This window comes from Notolepis coatsorum, assembly GCF_963971535.1.
Source record: "Notolepis coatsorum genome assembly, chromosome: 7".
Classification (NCBI taxonomy): domain Eukaryota; kingdom Metazoa; phylum Chordata; class Actinopteri; order Aulopiformes; family Paralepididae; genus Notolepis; species Notolepis coatsorum.
This window is the reverse complement of record NC_140171.1, coordinates 27,192,525-27,212,840: the sequence shown is the minus strand read 5'-3', so window position 1 is coordinate 27,212,840 and position 20,316 is coordinate 27,192,525. Positions and strand designations below refer to the sequence as shown.

Below are 20,316 nucleotides of genomic sequence, written 5' to 3'. Positions count from 1 at the left end.
ATCATGCGGGGCATACTCTCGTGGGGTCGGGGTTGAACCCGGACTCTGCCAGTGAGTCGACTCTGCCACCGGCATACCAGGGAGACAAAACAGAAGGTTGCTCCCCAGGCCGACAGGTAGCAACAGCATGGCTTGACCTGTGCCTGAAGGACTGTAAGCTACACAGGAGTGCTTAGAGGGGCTGACTGCTAAAAAAAACAGTACCTCGATGGCTCGTAAAACCTGCGAACGGCGTTGGGTGAATTTCGATAAGAAAGAACCCAAACCCATCATCTCTCCCCCCTATTTGGGTGAACCGGGGGAAGACCGGTCCTCACAAGGATCCTTGACACAGGATTTATACACAGAGCCTGGGAAAAAAACCACCAGTCACTAATTCCGCCCTCACGAGAGGGGAAGACGCTAGTTTATCCCGCAGAGACCTCACTCAACAACGTGAGTTGGGATCTGAACCACGCAAGCCCCAACTCACGGGCATACCCCTCGGGCCAATAAGAAAACTCGAAGCCTGTGATGCCATCTCGAGAAACAGCAACAAGAAAAAGCACGGTCACGCCCCTCGCTTATATTCATAAGCGGAAATGGGCGTGGCTGGGCAAATGAAGTTGCGAAAAGCGAAGGTGCGAAAGCGAAAGCTTTCAAGGTTACAATAAGTAACAAGGTAAATATCCCAGTAGAGCAGAACGTGAAGCAAGAACGAAATGTAACAAGCATCAGGGCACAGGAAACCAAGCCTACTTAAAGACCCTGCACACCTGACACCAATCAGGTGCCAATCAAACCAACACACCTGCCATGCCACATGGCAATTAACCCACAGAGAGTCTGGTGATTGACAGCTCACAAGAGTAAACCCGTAGCTCACAGGAATAAACTAAAGCCAAACCCACATAGACAGCAGTCCATCACAGGTTGTTTGTTTGTTTTGTTTTGTTTTATTTTGTTTTGTTTTTGACAGCTACATGCCATTTGGCATAATGTTTCTCATCGCCGGCAAAATCATGGAAGTGGAAGACTGGGACATCTTCCGGAAGCTGGGTCTCTATATGGTGACTGTCCTCAGTGGGTGAGATATGATGGGAATGTTAGAATGTTCTTCAGTGTAGGGCGATATGGGAAATATATATACTGTCATCGGTATGGAAAATCATTCCATAATCCAATTGATGTTCAGTATATTGGACAGATAATGATAATGAGTGTTCTATTTCATTATGGCTGCCGCTCAGCATCATTCTGCACGCACTTCACTTTGTGCACGAGCACTGAATAAAAAATTCCACAATGTACCTTTACATCCCAACATTCGTCTGGCCACACCCCTATCCGCTTACCTTCATAAGCAGGTGTGTGGTCACCTACTCGCCTCCTTCTTCACTTTCACCACAAGGAAGTGCCTTCGGTAGATCCCACACTTGACGAGGTTGTTAGCTGAAGAAAGTTGAGACGTGTTTAACGGCACCCCTCTCCGATGCTGGACTATTCGGGACGGCACTGCAGCTGATGACCTCAACCTGCAGGGAGATGCAGGAGGAGCGCTCCGTGCTCCAGCCTCATTTCCCCCCGCCCGATGTCGCCGGTGGAGTCAGACGGCTGCTGCGTCGTCGAGGTTCCTCCGCCGTGGCCGCCGCTGCCACCACCGCCACTGCTGGATCTTCAGCGAAGAAGGCCAGGAGGAGAGAGGGCGCCTCCGCTACTGCAGCCGGCCCATCTACGCCCGGAGGTGACGGTAGGGATCGTAGAGACCAGCCGCCGATCATTTACCGTCCCTCCGGGGCTCCCCGGGGTGGCAAATCCCGAACGGCTCGTGGCAGGCGTCGCTAAGACCCAGTGACTTTTTCCCTCTGTGGTCCCCCATGATCCAAAAAGAACTGTTTCCAAAAACTCACCAGAGCGCAACGCGTAAAGCGGGCAGATAACGAGGCGCAGCTCCGAACGGGGAACCAGGTTCTCCACAGGGATTCTCCACGAAAGTCCTGGAGAGCAAAAGACAGGAAACAGCGACGGGGAAGGCAGGCAAATGCAGGAGTAATTCAGAACGATCCAACATCGATAGTAGGGGGATCAGAGTATATAAAGCCACAGGGCGCTGATTACAAGCTGTGACAGTTGCGGGATGAAATTGATACTTGCTCCAGAAGCGTGTGGCGGGGAAAGCACCAATCAACACGGCACCTTACAGGAACGGAGCGTGTGGCGGGGAATGCAATTAATCAACAAAGTACCTTAAAGGAACGGAGCGTGTGGCGGGGAGCGGACCAAACCTCACATAATCTGCCTGTCGCTTATCAATGAATCATTTTCCAGTCAACATTGTCGAAGCGGATTGTTTTTTTATCTGTTCATTTCCGTTTTATAGCATCTTGAAAAGCCCTCGTTTTCAAGGGAAATAAAAATATTCCATAATAAACGGAATATTCTAGAATACACAAAAACTTTCAAATTTTTCGGCCTATTTATGAATCGTTTTCAAATAAACGCTAGATTATCGATAGTATATGTGTACGTATGCACGCTATATAGGCAATCTGAAAAATCGATTCTCTTATTTCCTGATCGCTCGCACAGCCAAACAGCCAGATCACACATAGGGGAAAAGCTTATATCTCCGTGAAAACAGGTCTGATTATCCTAAGACTGGTCAAATCGATTCCTTACCTGAGATCAGATGTTATCCAAAAAGATTATTCCAATTCCTGATCGTCATTCCAAAAATCGATCGCTTTTATTGATACTGTAAACTAGGGCTGCAACGATTAGTCGACATAATCGACGATGTCGATTATGAAAAATCGTCGACGAGATATTGTTGCGTCGATTAGTCATTAAAAAATATATATATATATTATAATTTTTTTTTGCACTACCTATCTTTGTGAAAGTGGCTTCTCAGCTCTGGTCCAGCCAGCTGAAGACTTCTTAGCTTAACATAACAGACCGACAGTAAGTTTGGGGGAACTAATGGGATAACTGGGGATGTTGTTTGGTCCTGACAAGAGTCTCAAAGCAACTCTGAGGTCATGCTCAATGTCCAATCTGTTCCTCTGCTCTGTCTTCAGCTGGACCAGAGCTGAGAAGCCACTTTCACAAAGATAGGTAGTGAAAAAAAAAATTATATATATATATTTTTTTATTATTATTATTTTTTAATATAATTGTTTTTCGATTAGTCGACTAATCGAAAAAATAATCGACAGATTAGTCAACTACCAAAATAGTCATTAGTTGCAGCCCCACTGTAAACACATATTACACGCTGTTCTGATGGTCCACAATGACTGGGATCATCTTCGGTTACATGCGTGAGAAGTAAAATGTGGATTCCGGATTTTTCTTTTCTCATCCATTTTCATTAAGTCCATTCCAAAAGGGTGCATTACCATCTAGATGACGATAGGGGGCGCTTTTTCACATCTGAGCTCCTGATGGGGCTGGTTTCCCAACGGTAGACTCGGTTGATGAAATATGAATTCAGATCGCTAATAAAAAAGAAATCACGCTAATTGTCGTGGTGGGCATTCAGGGGGCGGGCTGATAACACGTGTTATGTCGTGGCTGGCATCCAAAGTGTTAAGGCAGTCTCCGAACACCAAAAAAGTGCCAACTCTGGGTCGGGGGGAATGTTTACTTCTAATCGGTAAAGGGTATGTTCAGAATTTCGGACCCCTAACGCTGTTTTCTACTTACCAATGCTGTCGATCAGTAGAGTCCTTGTAACACCCGGAAATGTAATAACACCGGGAAATGTAATAACACCAGGAAATGTAATAACCTTTCAAAATGTAATAACTTTTCCTTTAGAAGGACTTTATAATGTAATAAATATGTGGAACGGATAATTTAACAACTTTTTCCAGATAATGTAATAACTTATTACATTCTTGAATGCTCTACATTCTATGAAGAGCAGTATGCTGCTCTTCGTACTGGATACCCGCACTTTTGGCTAGTTAAGCACAAAAGTATTGGGAAGGGGCCACTCTTCAGTCTGTACAAACGCTGAAATAAATGCTGATACTGACTCCACAGTGCACCCAAAGCAAAGATGTTTGTCTTTGAGTATATTTTTAACGTGGCCTGCCCTTAACTCATTCAGCGCCAGAGGCCTAGAGCATCTTAGTTCCTACTGGGCCAACGCTCTAAGAGATAGGGATAAGTGGCGGTGTTTGCAGGGCTATATCTATATTCTATATTATAGCTATGGATACAATACTATGGCCCATTTGACATCAACTATCTATCATTCAATATGTGAAAAAGAATAAATTTTTTCATGCATACGTTCGCGTGTTATACCGTGGTGAATATAAGTATAGTTTCAGATTGATCCTGGCTAATCCCAGAAACGGCGCTATGGAGGAATACGTGAATTTCACTAAAAGCGTTGGCGTTGCTCGCCTGGACACCCTACTATTTCGAAATCAAATGTATATAATAGGTATTATGTTTCATTATGAATGCATGAACTGGGGGGGCGGTCGTTTTTTTATGCTTTGATCGTCACCAACGGCATACGTTGTGGAGTAACGTTACACATGGTTGTTGCGATCGATGTGAAATCATGGTTGGATCAAAGCAGGATTTATGTCATATAGTCCTTACCTTCACTAGGAGGTACCCCAAAAAGAATATTCCAATTGTCTGATCGCAATTCCCAGTATTGGTGTCCATCGTGTCACCAACATAATCCACCACAACACATGCATCGGGGGCATTTGACGCTTCTCAATGTGAATGGGCGAACCGCTCGACTCGCCTGACCCAGAAAACTGCGCCCGGAGGGATTTGAGCATAACACAGGGTAAGATACAAGGTTTCAAAGGGTGCTCGATGCCACCCAGCAGGATGCGGCTGGTATTGCACTTTGGCGATCTCAGACTCATTTCCTATGGTAACCCTGAGGTCCGTGTGAGAGAAATGAATAGAAATATCAAATAAACGAAATAACGATGAAAACCCGACTATACTCAGGTCTGGCGCTGAACGGTTGGCGAGATAACCCGACTATCCTCGGGTCTGGCGCTGATTGAGTTAAGGGGGAAGGGGGGAACGCTTTCTCTGGCCCAGATGCAAGAAGGGGCCCATGAAGGCCAATAAAGGGAAGGGCCCATTCACTGGACTTTTTTAGGGGCCCAGCCATTTCTGTATTCGGGCCTGTGTTTAAGTACGTTTTACAGTGGCCCCATTAACTTTGCCTTAGTGGATAACTAAGGAGGAGCTGGGTATCCAGTATGAAGCACTGCATGGATTATGCTGAGAAAGGACTCTACCATTCAGAGGAAATGGCTAAGACTAGGTGTAACTGAGGGGTACAATTCCCTGACTGTATTGATAAGTATGGTATTATTAAACCACTACCTCTTGTACTTTAACTTCTGGCCATCCAGTACATGATATAGATATGATGAACACTTTCCCACCTGATGAAACGAAGTCCACACAAATGTATAAATCGAATATTTTATTTAGCAAAGGGTATATACAACGTTCACTTAATGACATTTATGATTTGAAATGCACTTGTATGGCAAATGAGTATTTGTAGGTAAATCAACATTGAATGTCCAATCTCTGGTTACGCAGGGAGCAAATATACAACCTGGTTCGTTAGGGAACTATAGCGATGGTACTTAAATGATTATAGCTGGATACACTAAGGGGGGGGGGGGTCCCGCTGGTTGTAAGACAGTAGGGGGGGGTTAGAAGAGCCGCTGGCGGTATCCCATCTGGCCGACGATTTCTTGGGAGAATTCAGAGTCCTGAACACGATGCCCACAGAACCTCGGTCCGCAGATGAATACAGCTGGACCCTCTGGTGGACGGTAGCTGCCGGTCCACAGATGAAGAGACGTGAGGCGACCTCACTCGGGGTAGAGCGCCGTCTCACCTGGACTCCTCTCCGGGGGGTAGTTCCAACACTCAGCAGTGTTGGCCGTTATCCATGGAATAATCAAAGCACCCAAAGCATGTAGATAATCCAAGCCGTGGAAGGCTCGCCGTCGTCCGGGTAAAGTAATCCAATGTACAGGTCCACTCGTCCTGGCCCGGAGCTCCTCGGATGCAAGCACCACACGTGGTCTGCCCAGCCTGGTTAAGACTCCAGATAACGTCAGGAACGATGGGGGTACTGCTCACTTTATAACTCTAACCGAACGATGCACCATACATAATAGACTATTATTAACTTAATAGAAATACGTCCAACTCGACGGTATAGTGCCAAACTATGACAATTCAACTATTAATCCACACGATATCTCAATGCCTATTCTGAGGCCAAGTAGGCCTTACTGCACCACACGTGCGTCGTGGGTGAGGCTTTGCGTCTGTTACTCGGTTGGAGGGTAAAGAACTAATGGACTAAAAGAAGGTTCTACTTTACTTGCGCCATATATATATGCGCTGTGAACAAATAGTACCATTCGTATTTCGCCAGACGTATTCCTACGCGGAACCGGGCTTGCCACGACATGTTGGTCGGCACGATTGAACTTGAACCAAGGGGCATGGCTGCTGGCGCCAGGTTCTCGTCCAATGGTAGAATGAAACTATTATGGGCTGTTCAGTAGACTAAAGGGATATTCAGTGCATATTGTACAAGGAATATACAGGGGATATCAAACGATATACAAATACTATTAAATATATATCCATAAATAAATATATATATTCGGTTTAATCTGATCCTTCACAACAGCCGCCCCCTAATTAGTCCCACCTAATTAGCTAAGCAGAGACAGATTAACCGCACTGTCTACCACTCAAGGTCCGCTGTAAGGGTCAGTCAACTCACAAAGTCATGGGGTCATGGTCGTCATCGATAGTGTCTGGGAGTCGGGGCAGTTCTATTAGCCTCGCCACGGGTCGTGTGTAAGTTCGCCCTTGGACGAGCACTTCAGCTGCTCGGACCTTGCCATCGGCACCGGTGATCACTTTGCTTACGCGGCCAGCCGGCCACATAGCTCTGGGTAGTGACTGGTCGATAATCATGACGACTGTTCCTTCTGTCAAATTGTCTCTCTCTTTTACCCACTTCTGGCGGGTCTGTAGAGACGGTAGGTAGTGGAGTAGGAAGCTGCTCCAAAACTTGTCAGCTAGTACTTGGCTGTACCTCCACATTCTTCGGCCGTTCGCTTCTTCAGGCCTGTACATTGTCTGGGGTAGCGCGGGGTCCAGCCGCCCCATTAAGAGTGTGTTGGGGGTGACTGGGTCGACATCTGCTATATCACTGGAGACGTAGCCGAGGGGCTTGGAGTTCAATACTCCCTCGATCTCCGTGAGGACTGTCATTAGGACTTCTTCCGCCACAGTCTGGGCCCCAAGCACGGCGTACAGGGCTGTCTTTATGGAACGTACTTCTCGTTCCCAGGTTCCACCGAAGTGGGGTGCGTTCGGGGGATTAAACTGGAAGTCAATCTGGGATGGAGCGAGGTGGGTCTTAAGTTCTGGGCCCATAGCTTGGAAGCTCTCTCTCAGCTCTCTTTCTCCGCCTTTGAAGTTTGTCCCGTGATCAGACAACAATGGATAAAGGATTTGCACTACAACTCGTACACCTACTGTGAATTGTACCTAAACTGCACCTCGTCCATTTATGCCTTGCACTATATAGCATTGTATATTAGTACACTGCACAGTATTGTATATTGTATGGTAACTACGTCTACGAACATTGTACATATGTCTAAACTGAACACTGTGACCTCTTTTTTTACTTCTAATTTTTACTATGTTTTTATTTCATACTTATCTTGTCATGCACAGTCTCTGGAGCGCAACAGTAAGAAGCATTTTGTACAAAAGTATTCTGTACTTCTGTATGACAACTATTAAAGAAACTTGAAACTTGAAACTTGAAACAATGTAGACGGTTTTCCTTTCCGTGATGTGAATCTTCGGAAGGCCATAAGGAATGAGTCTGTGCTCATAGTCGGAAGGAGTTCGATATGGATCGCTCTGGTGGTCATGCATTTGAATACAATACCCCACCGCTTCTCGGTTCCTCTTCCTCTCTTTATATACAACGGGCCAAAACAGTCCATACCTGTGGAGTGGAATGGCTTGTCGCCGAGTCGGAGGCGACAGGGGGGTAGGTCAGCCATCCGTGGTATGCTGGGCTGCGCGCGCCACTTTCGGCAGTCTAGACAGGTTCGCTGGAAGCGTCGCACCGCTTCTCTTCCTTGAAGTATCCAATAGCGACGTCTGATCTCCGCGAAGACTCTCTCTGCTCCTGCGTGGTGTACATCCTCGTCGTATTTCTTTATGATCAGCTCTATGACCTTGTGTCGGCTGTTCAAGACTATCGGGTACTTAATGTCATCCGGTAGATCGGGGGCTCTCCGCAGGCGACCACCCACTCTGATGAGATTATGGGCGTCACTCTCGGGTGCCAGGTGGAGCAGTCTGCTGTCTGATGGGACGGGCTTTCCTCCCTGTAGACAGTCTAGCTCATCAGGGAACGAGTCTCTCTGGGCTCGTTGTAGTAGAAGAAGTTCTGCTTCTTCGTAGTCAGCTGGTGAAATGTCAGTGGTAGACTGAATCTCTGGGTGGTGCCACAGGAATGTCTTTAGCTGCGCACTCTGTAGGGTAATGCAGTCATCTATGTTGGGGTCTGTGGAGGCGACTGTGCTCAGTCCACAGAACATAGGTTTCTTGTTCTCAGCCTCCTCTTTACTTGCTTCCCGTGGGGTGGGCGTAGGCCACTCTTCTTCCGGGAGCTTGAGGAATTCTGGTCCGTCACTGTAGATGTTGCGACGGGTGAGGTCATCCAGGGACATTCCCCGGGTGATGACGTCAGCTGGGTTGTGTTTGGTGTCCACATACCACCAGCTCGCTGCTTCTGTTAACTCTTGAATCTCGGTGACTCTGACTCCCACGAAGACTTTGTATCTGCATGAATCAGACTTGATCCATGTGAGTACTGTCGTGGAATCTGACCACAAGATTGTTCTGTGCACCGGAATGGTGAGTTCACGTTGGATTAACGTGGCTAGATGCGCTCCTGCTAGGGCTGCGCAGAGCTCTAGACGCGGGATAGATTGTTGCTTTCGTGGGGCTATTCTTGAGCGAGCCAGGATGAAAGCGGTGTGTATCTCTCCTCCCTTCTCTTGGGCACGCAAGTAGGCCACCGATCCATAGGCTACTTCGGAGGCGTCACTGAAGACGTGTAGATCCATCTTGCATGTCTCTGGCCTCACCGTGGGTGGGAAGTAGCTGCGGCGTATATTGACGCCTGGGAGTGAGCGGAGTTCCGTCTCCCACTCTCTCCATGTGGAGGCAAGGTGTGCGGGTATTGGGTCGTCCCAGCCCTGGTCCTTGTCCCATAGTGCTCGTACAATCATCTTTGCCCTGGTGGTGTAAGGTAGAATACATCCCAACGGGTCATATTGTCTGGCGAGTGTTCTGTACACACTCCGTCTGGTGGTCGGTGTCGCCGTCGACCTTCCCTGCTCTGGAGTCAGGGGTTTGTGTCTATAGTGGAGCGAGTCTGTTTTGAAGCGCCAGACTAGTCCTAGTGTCATTTCTTGGGCTTCTCCTGGGATGGTCGCCATCCAGGTCTCGCTGCTGGCAGCCTTGTCCGCGGGGGAGAGGCTGCGCAATACGTGCGGGTCACTGCTGGCCCACTGCCTGAGATCAAAGCCGCCTTTGATCAGGGAGGCGCGTAGCTTGATTAGGAGAGCCTCGGCTTCTTCTTGAGTCGAAACGCTTTGTAAACAGTTGTCCACGTAGAAACTGTTCTTCACACTGTGTCGGACCTCTTCATCTGCTGCTGGGTCCTCTGCGACCTCTGGGTTGAGGTTGCGCAATACTGGGGGGTCGCTGCTGGCCCGCTGCCGGAGATCAAAGCCGTCTTTGATCAGGGAGGCGCGGAGCAGCGCACGACGTCGCCAGTCAATTTTCTTCTCGACATGCTGCAGGAGTGTGGTGTCTCCTTCTGTCGCTCTGGAGTGGAGGCAGCTGGTGGCTGCTGTTCGGTTGAGAGATTTAGCGAGGGGGCCTTGTAGTGTCCACCCTAGGCGGGTCTCGACTGCTGCAGGACAGCCTCGGGGTCCTGTATGGACCCGGTCAATCGGGACTATGAGTTCTGCATGGTCGGAGCCTATCAGCAGGGTCGGGGTGGCGCCGTCTATGAGCGGGATAGGTAGTTGACGCAGGTGCACATATTTATCCATCAGCTTGGCGATGGGGTAGGTGTACTGCGATAGTCCTATTTCTTGGCTGGTGAAAGCATTTGTAATCCTATACCGTCGCTCTGGCTGCCCGCTTGCTGCGATAGTGAAGGAGACATTCTCGCCCTTTATCGTCTTTAAATCTCTTCTTATTGTCCGAATCGTCATTTGGTTCTCGCTCCCCCGCAGTCCCAGCTGGGCCGCAGCGGACGCGAGCAGAAGGGTCTTCTCTGACCCGTCATCAAGGACGGCGTAAGTGTCCATGACTTTATCTTGGTAGCTCAATGTCACACGGACTACCTTTAAGAGCACTTGGGCGCCGCTGCTGCTGGCGGGGTCAATGTACATGACACTTGCCTTGGTGCCGCTCGATGGTGCAGGTGCAGGCCGTCTTCTGTTACTGTCGTGTAGTATATCTAGATGGGCTCCGTCGCACCGACTGCACCTTTTCTTTAGGCGGCATTCGGCTGCCATGTGACTGCGCGCACATCGGTAACAGCGCCTGTTGGACTTTATCCATTGACTCACTTCTTCTGCATTCATCTTTGTGAACAGGTCACATTGTGACAGCCAGTGTTCTTTCTCACAGTAGGGGCACACCATCTTCCACTTCTCTTTTCTCGAGGGGGTACTGTGGCTCTTACTGCTCGGTACTGACTCTGATTGGTGCATGACAGTCACCGATCTTCTTCCATCGTTTATTCTCCTGGGTCCCTCTCTGGAGCTTGGCATGCTCCGCCCGAACGTATCCAGTCGTAAGCTGCTGACTTCTCTCGCCAGGAAGTCGGCTAGATCAAGGAGGGATGGTTCGGGGCCGTTAGGATCCCGGTGGTCTCTCTGCCGCCTAAAACGCTCTTGTCTTGCGGGTGGCAGCTTCTCCAAAATCCTCTCGACGTTAGAGTTGGCGTATAGCTCATGCATGCCCTTTTCCCGTTGCGCTCCCAGCATCCCTACCAGGGACTGCACTTTGATTGACAGGTCGTCTAATGAGCGATTGTCTGTTGCTGGGGGTAGGCGATCAATATGCCTTATCTCCTGGATCACGTAATCCCATATACGTCCATATCTCTGGTCCAGCGCTGCTAGAGCCGCGGTGTATGGGGTCGTAGAGGTGGCATAGGCTAGCGCTATATTGTGCGCTCGCGGTACTTTCAGGTGCTTCAGTAATATTGCATACTTGTGGCGTTCATCAGCGACATCCACCATCATTGTCTCTAAGCACATCCGGAGCTCCGTGTACTGTGCTCGATTCTCATAGGTGAAGTCTGGAAACGACGGCGTGGCAATGTATGACGCCGTGGATGGCTGATACATCGGAGAGCGTTGGGGGAGAGACCTCCTAGGCGAGTCTCCTCTTGCGCCTCTCTGTGGGCTGGTACCGACAGGGTACCATGGCCCGCTGGTCCAGGTGCTATTCCTCGGGGCTGGTCGTGCGTCGTGCTCACCCGTGAATAGAGTCGGGGGTCTGTAGCGCAGCGCCGCGGGGGTATAGCCTGGGCTGTACTGGACCTCCTGGTCCGGTGGAGTACTGTGCTGTCATCGGGCTTGGTTCTCCTCCTCTCCCTCTTCTTCTTCTATCAGGTCCTCTAGATCCTGTAGTCGTTTATTTAGCTTCTCCGCAGTATATGCCGCTCCTTCCTTGTAGCTGGGTCTCGCTTGGACCGGTCTGGGAAGGGGGTCTGCGGGGGGTATAGGCTTGGTCTGTTGGTCAAGTTCAGGGTCGCTTGCTCGGTTAGGAGACGCTGCCCTTGACTGTTGTCTCGACGAGTTCCTTGAACCCCTGGCGGAGGGAGAGGGTGTTGCCTTGAGGATCAGCTGCTCCATTAGCTGCGCTTGTAGCTTGTCGCGCTCGGCTTGTAGTCTGTCGCGCTCGCCCTGTAGTCTGTCGCGCTCGGTTTCGCGCTGGATGAGAGCGAGGTCGCGCTCTGCCTCTCTTTGGGCACCGTCAGCGGCACGCTGGGTGTCTGCTCGGTCTCTTGCCATATTCTCTTCCGTCTGAAGGCGTCTCATCTCCAGGCGTATGCGCTCTTCTTCGCTCCGTTGCTGCGCTTGGAGGCGTTCTCTTTCAATGGTAGAATGTTCGCGCTCGCTAAGCGTCTGTGCTTGGAGTCGATCGCGTTCACCCTGAAGTCGATCGCGTTCGGTAGAGGCTGTCAGGCTGACGAGGAACGCCTGTTGTAGCATCCTCTCCGCTTCGCTGGGGGAAGACGGTTGTAGAGGTGAGCCGCTCCTGGGTGAGCCGCTCGTTGGGGAGTCCTGGAGCTCTATTTCCTCGGCGCTCTCCTCCTCTTCTTCCGTGCAGAGTTCTCTCTCTGTAGGGTTGTCTTCCTCCCGGGGCTGGTGGGGGACTACTTCTTCGGTATTGGCGGGGGGTAAAGGCATGTCAGCTCCCTCCTGGTCCCCACCGTGAGCTTGGTCAGTTACATTAGAACCCACTAGGGCCTCTGTGGTCGGGGAAACCTGGTTGTTAAGGTCAGACATAATTTTACTTTCTACTTTTACCGCGTTTACCGTTTGTAGAAGGCTAGGTAGTTGACTGACAGCGTAATCCTCTAAGTACTGAGGTGGCTGTCGTCTGCGCTGCGGGCGTTCTACATTAGGAGGACCGTTTCGTGGAGTGTTCATCATAGGCCATTTTAATATTAATAACACTATATTAATATTACACTAGTTACCCTCCGGCTCGAAGGACCAATTGTAACTGAGGGGTACAATTCCCTGACTGTATTGATAAGTATGGTATTATTAAACCACTACCTCTTGTACTTTAACTTCTGGCCATCCAGTACATGATATAGATATGATGAACACTTTCCCACCTGATGAAACGAAGTCCACACAAATGTATAAATCGAATATTTTATATAGCAAAGGGTATATACAACGTTCACTTAATGACATTTATGATTTGAAATGCACTTGTATGGCAAATGAGTATTCGTAGGTAAATCAACATTGAATGTCCAATCTCTGGTTACGCAGGGAGCAAATATACAACCTGGTTCGTTAGGGAACTATAGCGATGGTACTTAAATGATTATAGCTGGATACACTAAGGGGGGGGGGGGGGGGGGTCCCGCTGGTTGTAAGACAGTAGGGGGGGGTTAGAAGAGCCGCTGGCGGTATCCCATCTGGCCGACGATTTCTTGGGAGAATTCAGAGTCCTGAACACGATGCCCACAGAACCTCGGTCCGCAGATGAATACAGCTGGACCCTCTGGTGGACGGTAGCTGCCGGTCCACAGATGAAGAGACGTGAGGCGACCTCACTCGGGGTAGAGCGCCGTCTCACCTGGACTCCTCTCCGGGGGGTAGTTCCAACACTCAGCAGTGTTGGCCGTTATCCATGGAATAATCAAAGCACCCAAAGCATGTAGATAATCCAAGCCGTGGAAGGCTCGCCGTCGTCCGGGTAAAGTAATCCAATGTACAGGTCCACTCGTCCTGGCCCGGAGCTCCTCGGATGCAAGCACCACACGTGGTCTGCCCAGCCTGGTTAAGACTCCAGATAACGTCAGGAACGATGGGGGTACTGCTCACTTTATAACTCTAACCGAACGATGCACCATACATAATAGACTATTATTAACTTAATAGAAATACGTCCAACTCGACGGTATAGTGCCAAACTATGACAATTCAACTATTAATCCACACGATATCTCAATGCCTATTCTGAGGCCAAGTAGGCCTTACTGCACCACACGTGCGTCGTGGGTGAGGCTTTGCGTCTGTTACTCGGTTGGAGGGTAAAGAACTAATGGACTAAAAGAAGGTTCTACTTTACTTGCGCCATATATATATGCGCTGTGAACAAATAGTACCATTCGTATTTCGCCAGACGTATTCCTACGCGGAACCGGGCTTGCCACGACATGTTGGTCGGCACGATTGAACTTGAACCAAGGGGCATGGCTGCTGGCGCCAGGTTCTCGTCCAATGGTAGAATGAAACTATTATGGGCTGTTCAGTAGACTAAAGGGATATTCAGTGCATATTGTACAAGGAATATACAGGGGATATCAAACGATATACAAATACTATTAAATATATATCCATAAATAAATATATATATTCGGTTTAATCTGATCCTTCACAACACTAGGGGTCCAACATTTAGAACTCACACTTTAATTTAAACAAAAGGATTGTGTATCATAATAGTCATGATTATTGATATGAAAACAAGGGCAAATTCGCAATAGCTGCAACCTTTTAGCAATAGGCCACTCCCACTACTACGCCCCTTTTAGCCAATTGGACATATACCATGAATACACACACACACACACACACACACACACTTGACCTCCATGACCAAGTTCAGCCTCCCAGGGTGAAACCTAGACCGACCTATAGAGCTGCTGGTCACAGCTACAAATCCCACAATATCTTAAAACAGATGGATAGATAAGATAATAAATTGGCCAGCCCGGCCTCAGAATTACACCTGTAATGATGATACTACTTTTTGTTTTGTATCATGATGCTACTTTATCTGTGTCCATTAGGTTGGTTATTCACTCAACCATCATACTTCCTCTCCTTTACTTTGTTGTCGTGAGGAAGAATCCTTATGTCTATGCCTGGGGGATGGCCCAGGCTCTCCTGACAGCTCTCATGATCTCATCAAGGTACACGCACATGCACACACACACACGCACACACACACACACACACACACACACACACACACACACACACACACACACACACACACACACACACACACACACACACACACACACACACACACACACACACACACACACACACACACACACACACACACACACACACACACACACACACACACACACACACACACACACACACACACACACACACACACACACACACACACACACACACACACACACACACACACACACAGGCAATCATAATCATGGTTCTTTCTCTGCTCTTCATCTTAGTTCGGCAACTCTCCCGGTCACGTTCCGTTGTGCCGAGGAGAACAACCATATTGACAAGAGGATCACCCGCTTCGTCCTGCCTGTAGGAGCCACCATCAACATGGATGGTACAGCTCTATATGAGGCAGTGGCGGCCATTTTTATCGCTCAACTCAACAACTATCCCCTAGACGTGGGTCAAATTGTCACAATCAGGTACGGCGAGCGGACGCTTTGTTGTGTTGCAGATTAGCCATCTTGTTACCTGTAACCTCCATGCACACAGGTTGGCATGACTCAGACAGATTAATTATTGCACAAAAGATGTACCATAGTGAGTATAACTGAAATTGAACATAGATGCACATTAACATTGAAATACAATGAAAAGGGCCATGCTTGTAGCTCGGCATTGTGGGGGTCTGCAGTGTCACCTAGAGGTCATGTGTATAATAATTTTACAGTAATGACAGTAATGTCACTTTGGAGCAGAAAGCTGATAATTGGCACACGTACTGTACATATTGTGGTGAAGAAAGTCCTGCATAGTACTCTTGTGGCTGGTCATTATAGGAGTCTGTGGCGCCACCTGGATTCCATGTGTACATTGCAGTATTACACATCCTTTTCAAGTGGCACATTTGCATTGCTGCACAGTGCACAGTCCTTATTGTTTCAAATGAACGAACATCGTAGTGCCTCTTTACATTTTTGCTGATGCTGAACCAAAGCCTGTGGTTTAATTCCTCTATGGGAGCCTGGAGCACCACTTGGAGGCCAGTAGATGTGTGAATATATGACGCCTCTTCCCTCTTTCATAGAAAGCTAAAAGAAAAGAGAAAAAAGGTGTATTTCTGCATAATCTTTGGGGGGGATGAATAATTCTCAAACATTCACAAATCAATTGTAAAAGGAAAATAATATGAAAGAGTGCTTCAGGTGTCCTTAAACAGGTGTGCTTGGAGGCTGTCTTATGAAAGTATTATAAAAGTGATCTCTGTTTGCAAAAAAAAGAGAAAGGTTTAATATATGGAAATATGTCAGTTTTCAGTTTTTTCTTTTTTTCCCCTCGGGATGAATATATTTTAATAAAGGAAAACAAACAGTGAGTTGGCTGCAGATTAGCCATCTTGTTACTGTAAGGATCTGTACATCTTCATGCACACAGGTTGGCATGACTCAGACAGATAATTATTGCACAAAAGATGCACCATAGTGAGTATAACTGAAATTGAACATAGATGCACATTAACTTTGAAATACAATGAAAAGGGCCACGCTTGTAGCTCGGCATTGTGGGGGTCTGCAGCTGTCTTATAAAAGTGATCTCTGTTTGCAAAAAAAAAAGAGAAAGGTTTAATATATGGAAATATGCCAGTTTTTCTGGATGAATATAGTTTAATAAAGGAAAACAAACAGTGAGTTGGCTGGTCTTCAGTGGCTATGCTTTATTCTCCGGTGTAACTGCCAACTGAAGAACACAGCACTATGCCCACAGATTATACACCGGTACCCACAGTTTATATACAGGTACCCACAGATTATACACTGGTACCCACAGTTTATATACAGGTACCCACAGATTATAAACCGGTACCCACAGTTTATATACCAGTACCCACATATTATAAACCAGTACCCACAGTTTATATACCAGTATCCATAGTTTCTCTTGTGCCTTTCCCCCAAATCAGAAATGCATTAGATTATCTGTAAACATACAAAATAAATTGCATAACCTGTATATGAAATAATATCATAAAGTGAGTGGGCAAATACACAAAGATATACCCTATATGCCACATACACATGACCTCAAGTGGCACTACAGGCTCCCACAATGACCAGCTACAAGGTTAGGATACAGGACTATTTCTTTTAATATTTATTACTGGTTCAGCATTTAAATAGATTGTACATAAAACAAGAGTGATGGATGTACTGAAGCCATGGCCTCTAGGTGGCGCTACAGTATTCCTCAGTGACCGGCTGCAAGGGCAATATGCTGGGATTTATTTGTGATCACTCAAAGTCATTGCACAAAGGACAATAGGTGGTGCTACAGGCTGCCACAATGCAGACATAGTATATTTTATTGTATTTTAATTTAATAAATGTTACATACATGCCCAATTTGGCTGTTGAGGCATCAGGGGGTCTCAAGTGTCAATCAAGGGTCTGAGACCCACCCTCAAGACCATATTTTGCACCCCCGGTTTTACTCATGACTGTAAGCAACATCCGGTACATAATAAGGAATATTTTTATCTCAAAACACATGCAAATCACTATTTTTACTTTTTTAAGTTGAAATAAATGTCAGGTAAGTGACTTGGATTAAAATAGGGATACAAAATTGCATTTGATTCTACACACGTAAAAGAACATTTGGGCAGTGACGATGATGGCAATGATGATAATAATGATGATTATGATGATGATGATGATGACATATAAGTACATATTTTGGCTTAATTTCAGTGTCACAGCCACGTTAGCAAGTATTGGGGCAGCAGGCATACCAAATGCAGGTTTGGTGACGATGGTGATTGTCCTGACTGCAGTGGGCCTTCCTGCCAAAGATGTCACTCTAATCATTGCTGTGGATTGGCTGCTGTGAGTTGTGCTCTTATTTGGAAGATTCCCTTGTGGTTTCCATCAAGTTACACTATCATTATTTCCTGTCATTTCTATTAGTCAAATGAACCATTGCACTGAAGAACCATATAAGTCTGCTCATATTTATTTGCAGGTGTGGAGTTCATCTAAATCACTTGGTGTGTGAAGGTGATATATCACAAGAAACTACTCAACCTTGACTGCCTTTAACTATAAGTGAACACAACACTCGAACTTACCATCTTTAGATACTAAAGTACTCAACCTCGACTGCCTTTAACTATGAGTGAACACAACACTTGAACTTACCATCTTTAGATACTAAAGTACTCAACCTCGACTGTCTTTAACTATGAGTGAACACAATTAACACTCTAACTTACCAGCTTTAGATACTGTAATACAGTTTGAAAACATTGTTCCTCTGAAAACTTAAAACAGAGTTATATGGTTCTTCGACTGATGTACTCAAATATAAGCTTGTCAAAATACCCTCACTCTCACCACCAGGGACCGTGTCCGTACCATGATAAATGTACTTGGGGACGCATACGGAGCTGGAATAATCCAGAAGCTGTCTAAGAGAGAGCTGGAGAGGATGGACCGCGTGTCAGCCATGGCCACAGTTCATCCCTCTCTCCAGAAGCTGTCTAAGAGAGAGCTGGAGAGGATGGACCGCTTGTCAACCATGGTCACAGTTGATCAGCCTCTCCAGATCAATAACACCGATCGCGGGACCTGTGATGATAACCTCTTCACCAATGGAGGTTTCATGGTGGATAAAGCTGACGTCATCCCCTACATACAGACGTCCAAACATTAGAGTCAGATGACGAGCGTCAGAAGTGTATGGAGACAAATGAGAGTTTAACTTGAGACTGTCTTTTCTACCCTAGGTTTTGTACGTTCATTGTCTTGTTGTATTTAATTGATATCCTCAAAAAAATGTATGTCCTCAAAAAGATTAAAGATGAAAAATGGGAGTCCAGGGGCACAAAACCGACATCAACACAATTTACCACAGAGCGGAGAGTTTACTCTCACAAAAAGATCGCTGATTTGTTAAGCTTGTTGTTAGCTTAGGTGCTAATGTGCTTGCATTTTACCATGGCTAGCGTACATAGCGTGATCAATATAACTCACTATTGATTGTTTGTACTAGTAACGTTAATGCTAGTAGAATAGACACAACGTGAGGTTATCACCAACCATTTTAAACCGGTTATTACCTAATGCTAATGTTAGCAGATAGACGCGAGAGGTAACGTTAAAGCTTGTTGTTAGCTTACGTGCTAATGTGCTTGCGTTTTACCATGGCTAGTGTACATAGCGTGATCAATATAACTCGCTATTGATTGTTTGTACTAGTAACGTTAATGCTAGTAGAATAGACACAGCGTGAGGTATTCACCATCCATTTTAAACCGGTTATTACCTAATGCTAATGCTAACGTTAACGTTAGCAGATAGACACGAGAGGTAACGTTAAAGCTTGTAGAATAGACACAATGAGAGGTAATGTTAACGTTAGCAGAAAAGACACAACAAGAGTCTGGTTAATGTTGTTATTGATTGATTGATTGAAAACTGTGTTTTACTCTGGCTTGCTCCAAGCCCTCACGGACATAGCTATGCTGGAGCTCTCATGCTGTACGCCAGCGGCCCCGCCTCCCCACACAGAGACAAACGGAGTACTACCTGCAGTGGAAAAGGAATGAAGTACCAGGTACCTAAAGGGGGTAGAGTAGAGTAGGGTAGAGTCGAGTAGGTACTATGCAATGGAAAAGAGGCATAAGTGTATAGACTATTGTAGATTTACTGAAAGATGTACATTTGTATGTGATAAACTTGAACCTTTCAGCAGGGGCTCAAACAGGGGAGGCGGGGGCAGTCTGGGCAGAAGCCAGAGCTTGATGTTTCTGATTGGAGTGCATCCCATTTCTTCTTACAAAGAAACTGCCTTGAAATCAAACCCAATTTTAGCCCCATTTTGTTTGACTTGATTACCTTCCACGCATCAAAATATGAATATGATTCTCTATTACAAATATGGTCAGGGAGGGTGTTGAGAAATGCTTGTTAATTATTCATTAATAGAATATGACTCAGTTTACTGCAATAGCTGATGTGTGGCATACTGATGTAAAGTAATCCTGATGTAAAGTAATACACCAGTCTTTTTTCTTCTTCTCCATATCACATTGATGTGATATTGCTTCACTATAGCCTATGAATAGCGGTGATTATCAAAGTTAGTGGAACACACTATGCCCTATACAGTACTTAATCTTAGGGCAGGGGACCAGTGTCAGTTTCTGGTATATTGCAGAATAGTCACAGGGCTGGTCATCTGATAGGCTATCAAACATCTTAAATATTATGTTGTGATTTGTGAAGCTTTCCCTGCTTCTTAAAATACATCTTTCAAACATGGATTTCTGAACATCCGTGAACAAACAAAGTATTATCATATCAATATCATTACACTATGTAATTCTTTTTTAAACATTTAACAATTTTTAATAAAAAGTTGCCAAACTTGCCTACTTGCCAAATTGTTGTCCTCAGACAGACTGTCCTCTTGTTACAAATTTGGCTACACGATGATTTTGTAATGG

General features: G+C 46.5%; 1 protein-coding gene across 1 annotated transcript in view; it reads left to right on the top strand.

The window, feature by feature from the left end:
- LOC311231595 (excitatory amino acid transporter 3-like) overlaps positions 1–20,316 on the top strand; it is a gene marked incomplete at both ends in the record, with an annotated part of 35,955 nt that overhangs the window by 6,846 nt on the left and 8,793 nt on the right. Inside the window, 5 exons of the mRNA XM_084318223.1 lie at positions 959–1,066; positions 14,678–14,800; positions 15,101–15,295; positions 17,561–17,695; positions 18,209–18,465. Of these exons, the coding sequence (XP_084174349.1) occupies positions 959–1,066; positions 14,678–14,800; positions 15,101–15,295; positions 17,561–17,695; positions 18,209–18,465 (818 nt within the window). The remainder of the gene's footprint in view (positions 1–958; positions 1,067–14,677; positions 14,801–15,100; positions 15,296–17,560; positions 17,696–18,208; positions 18,466–20,316) is intronic.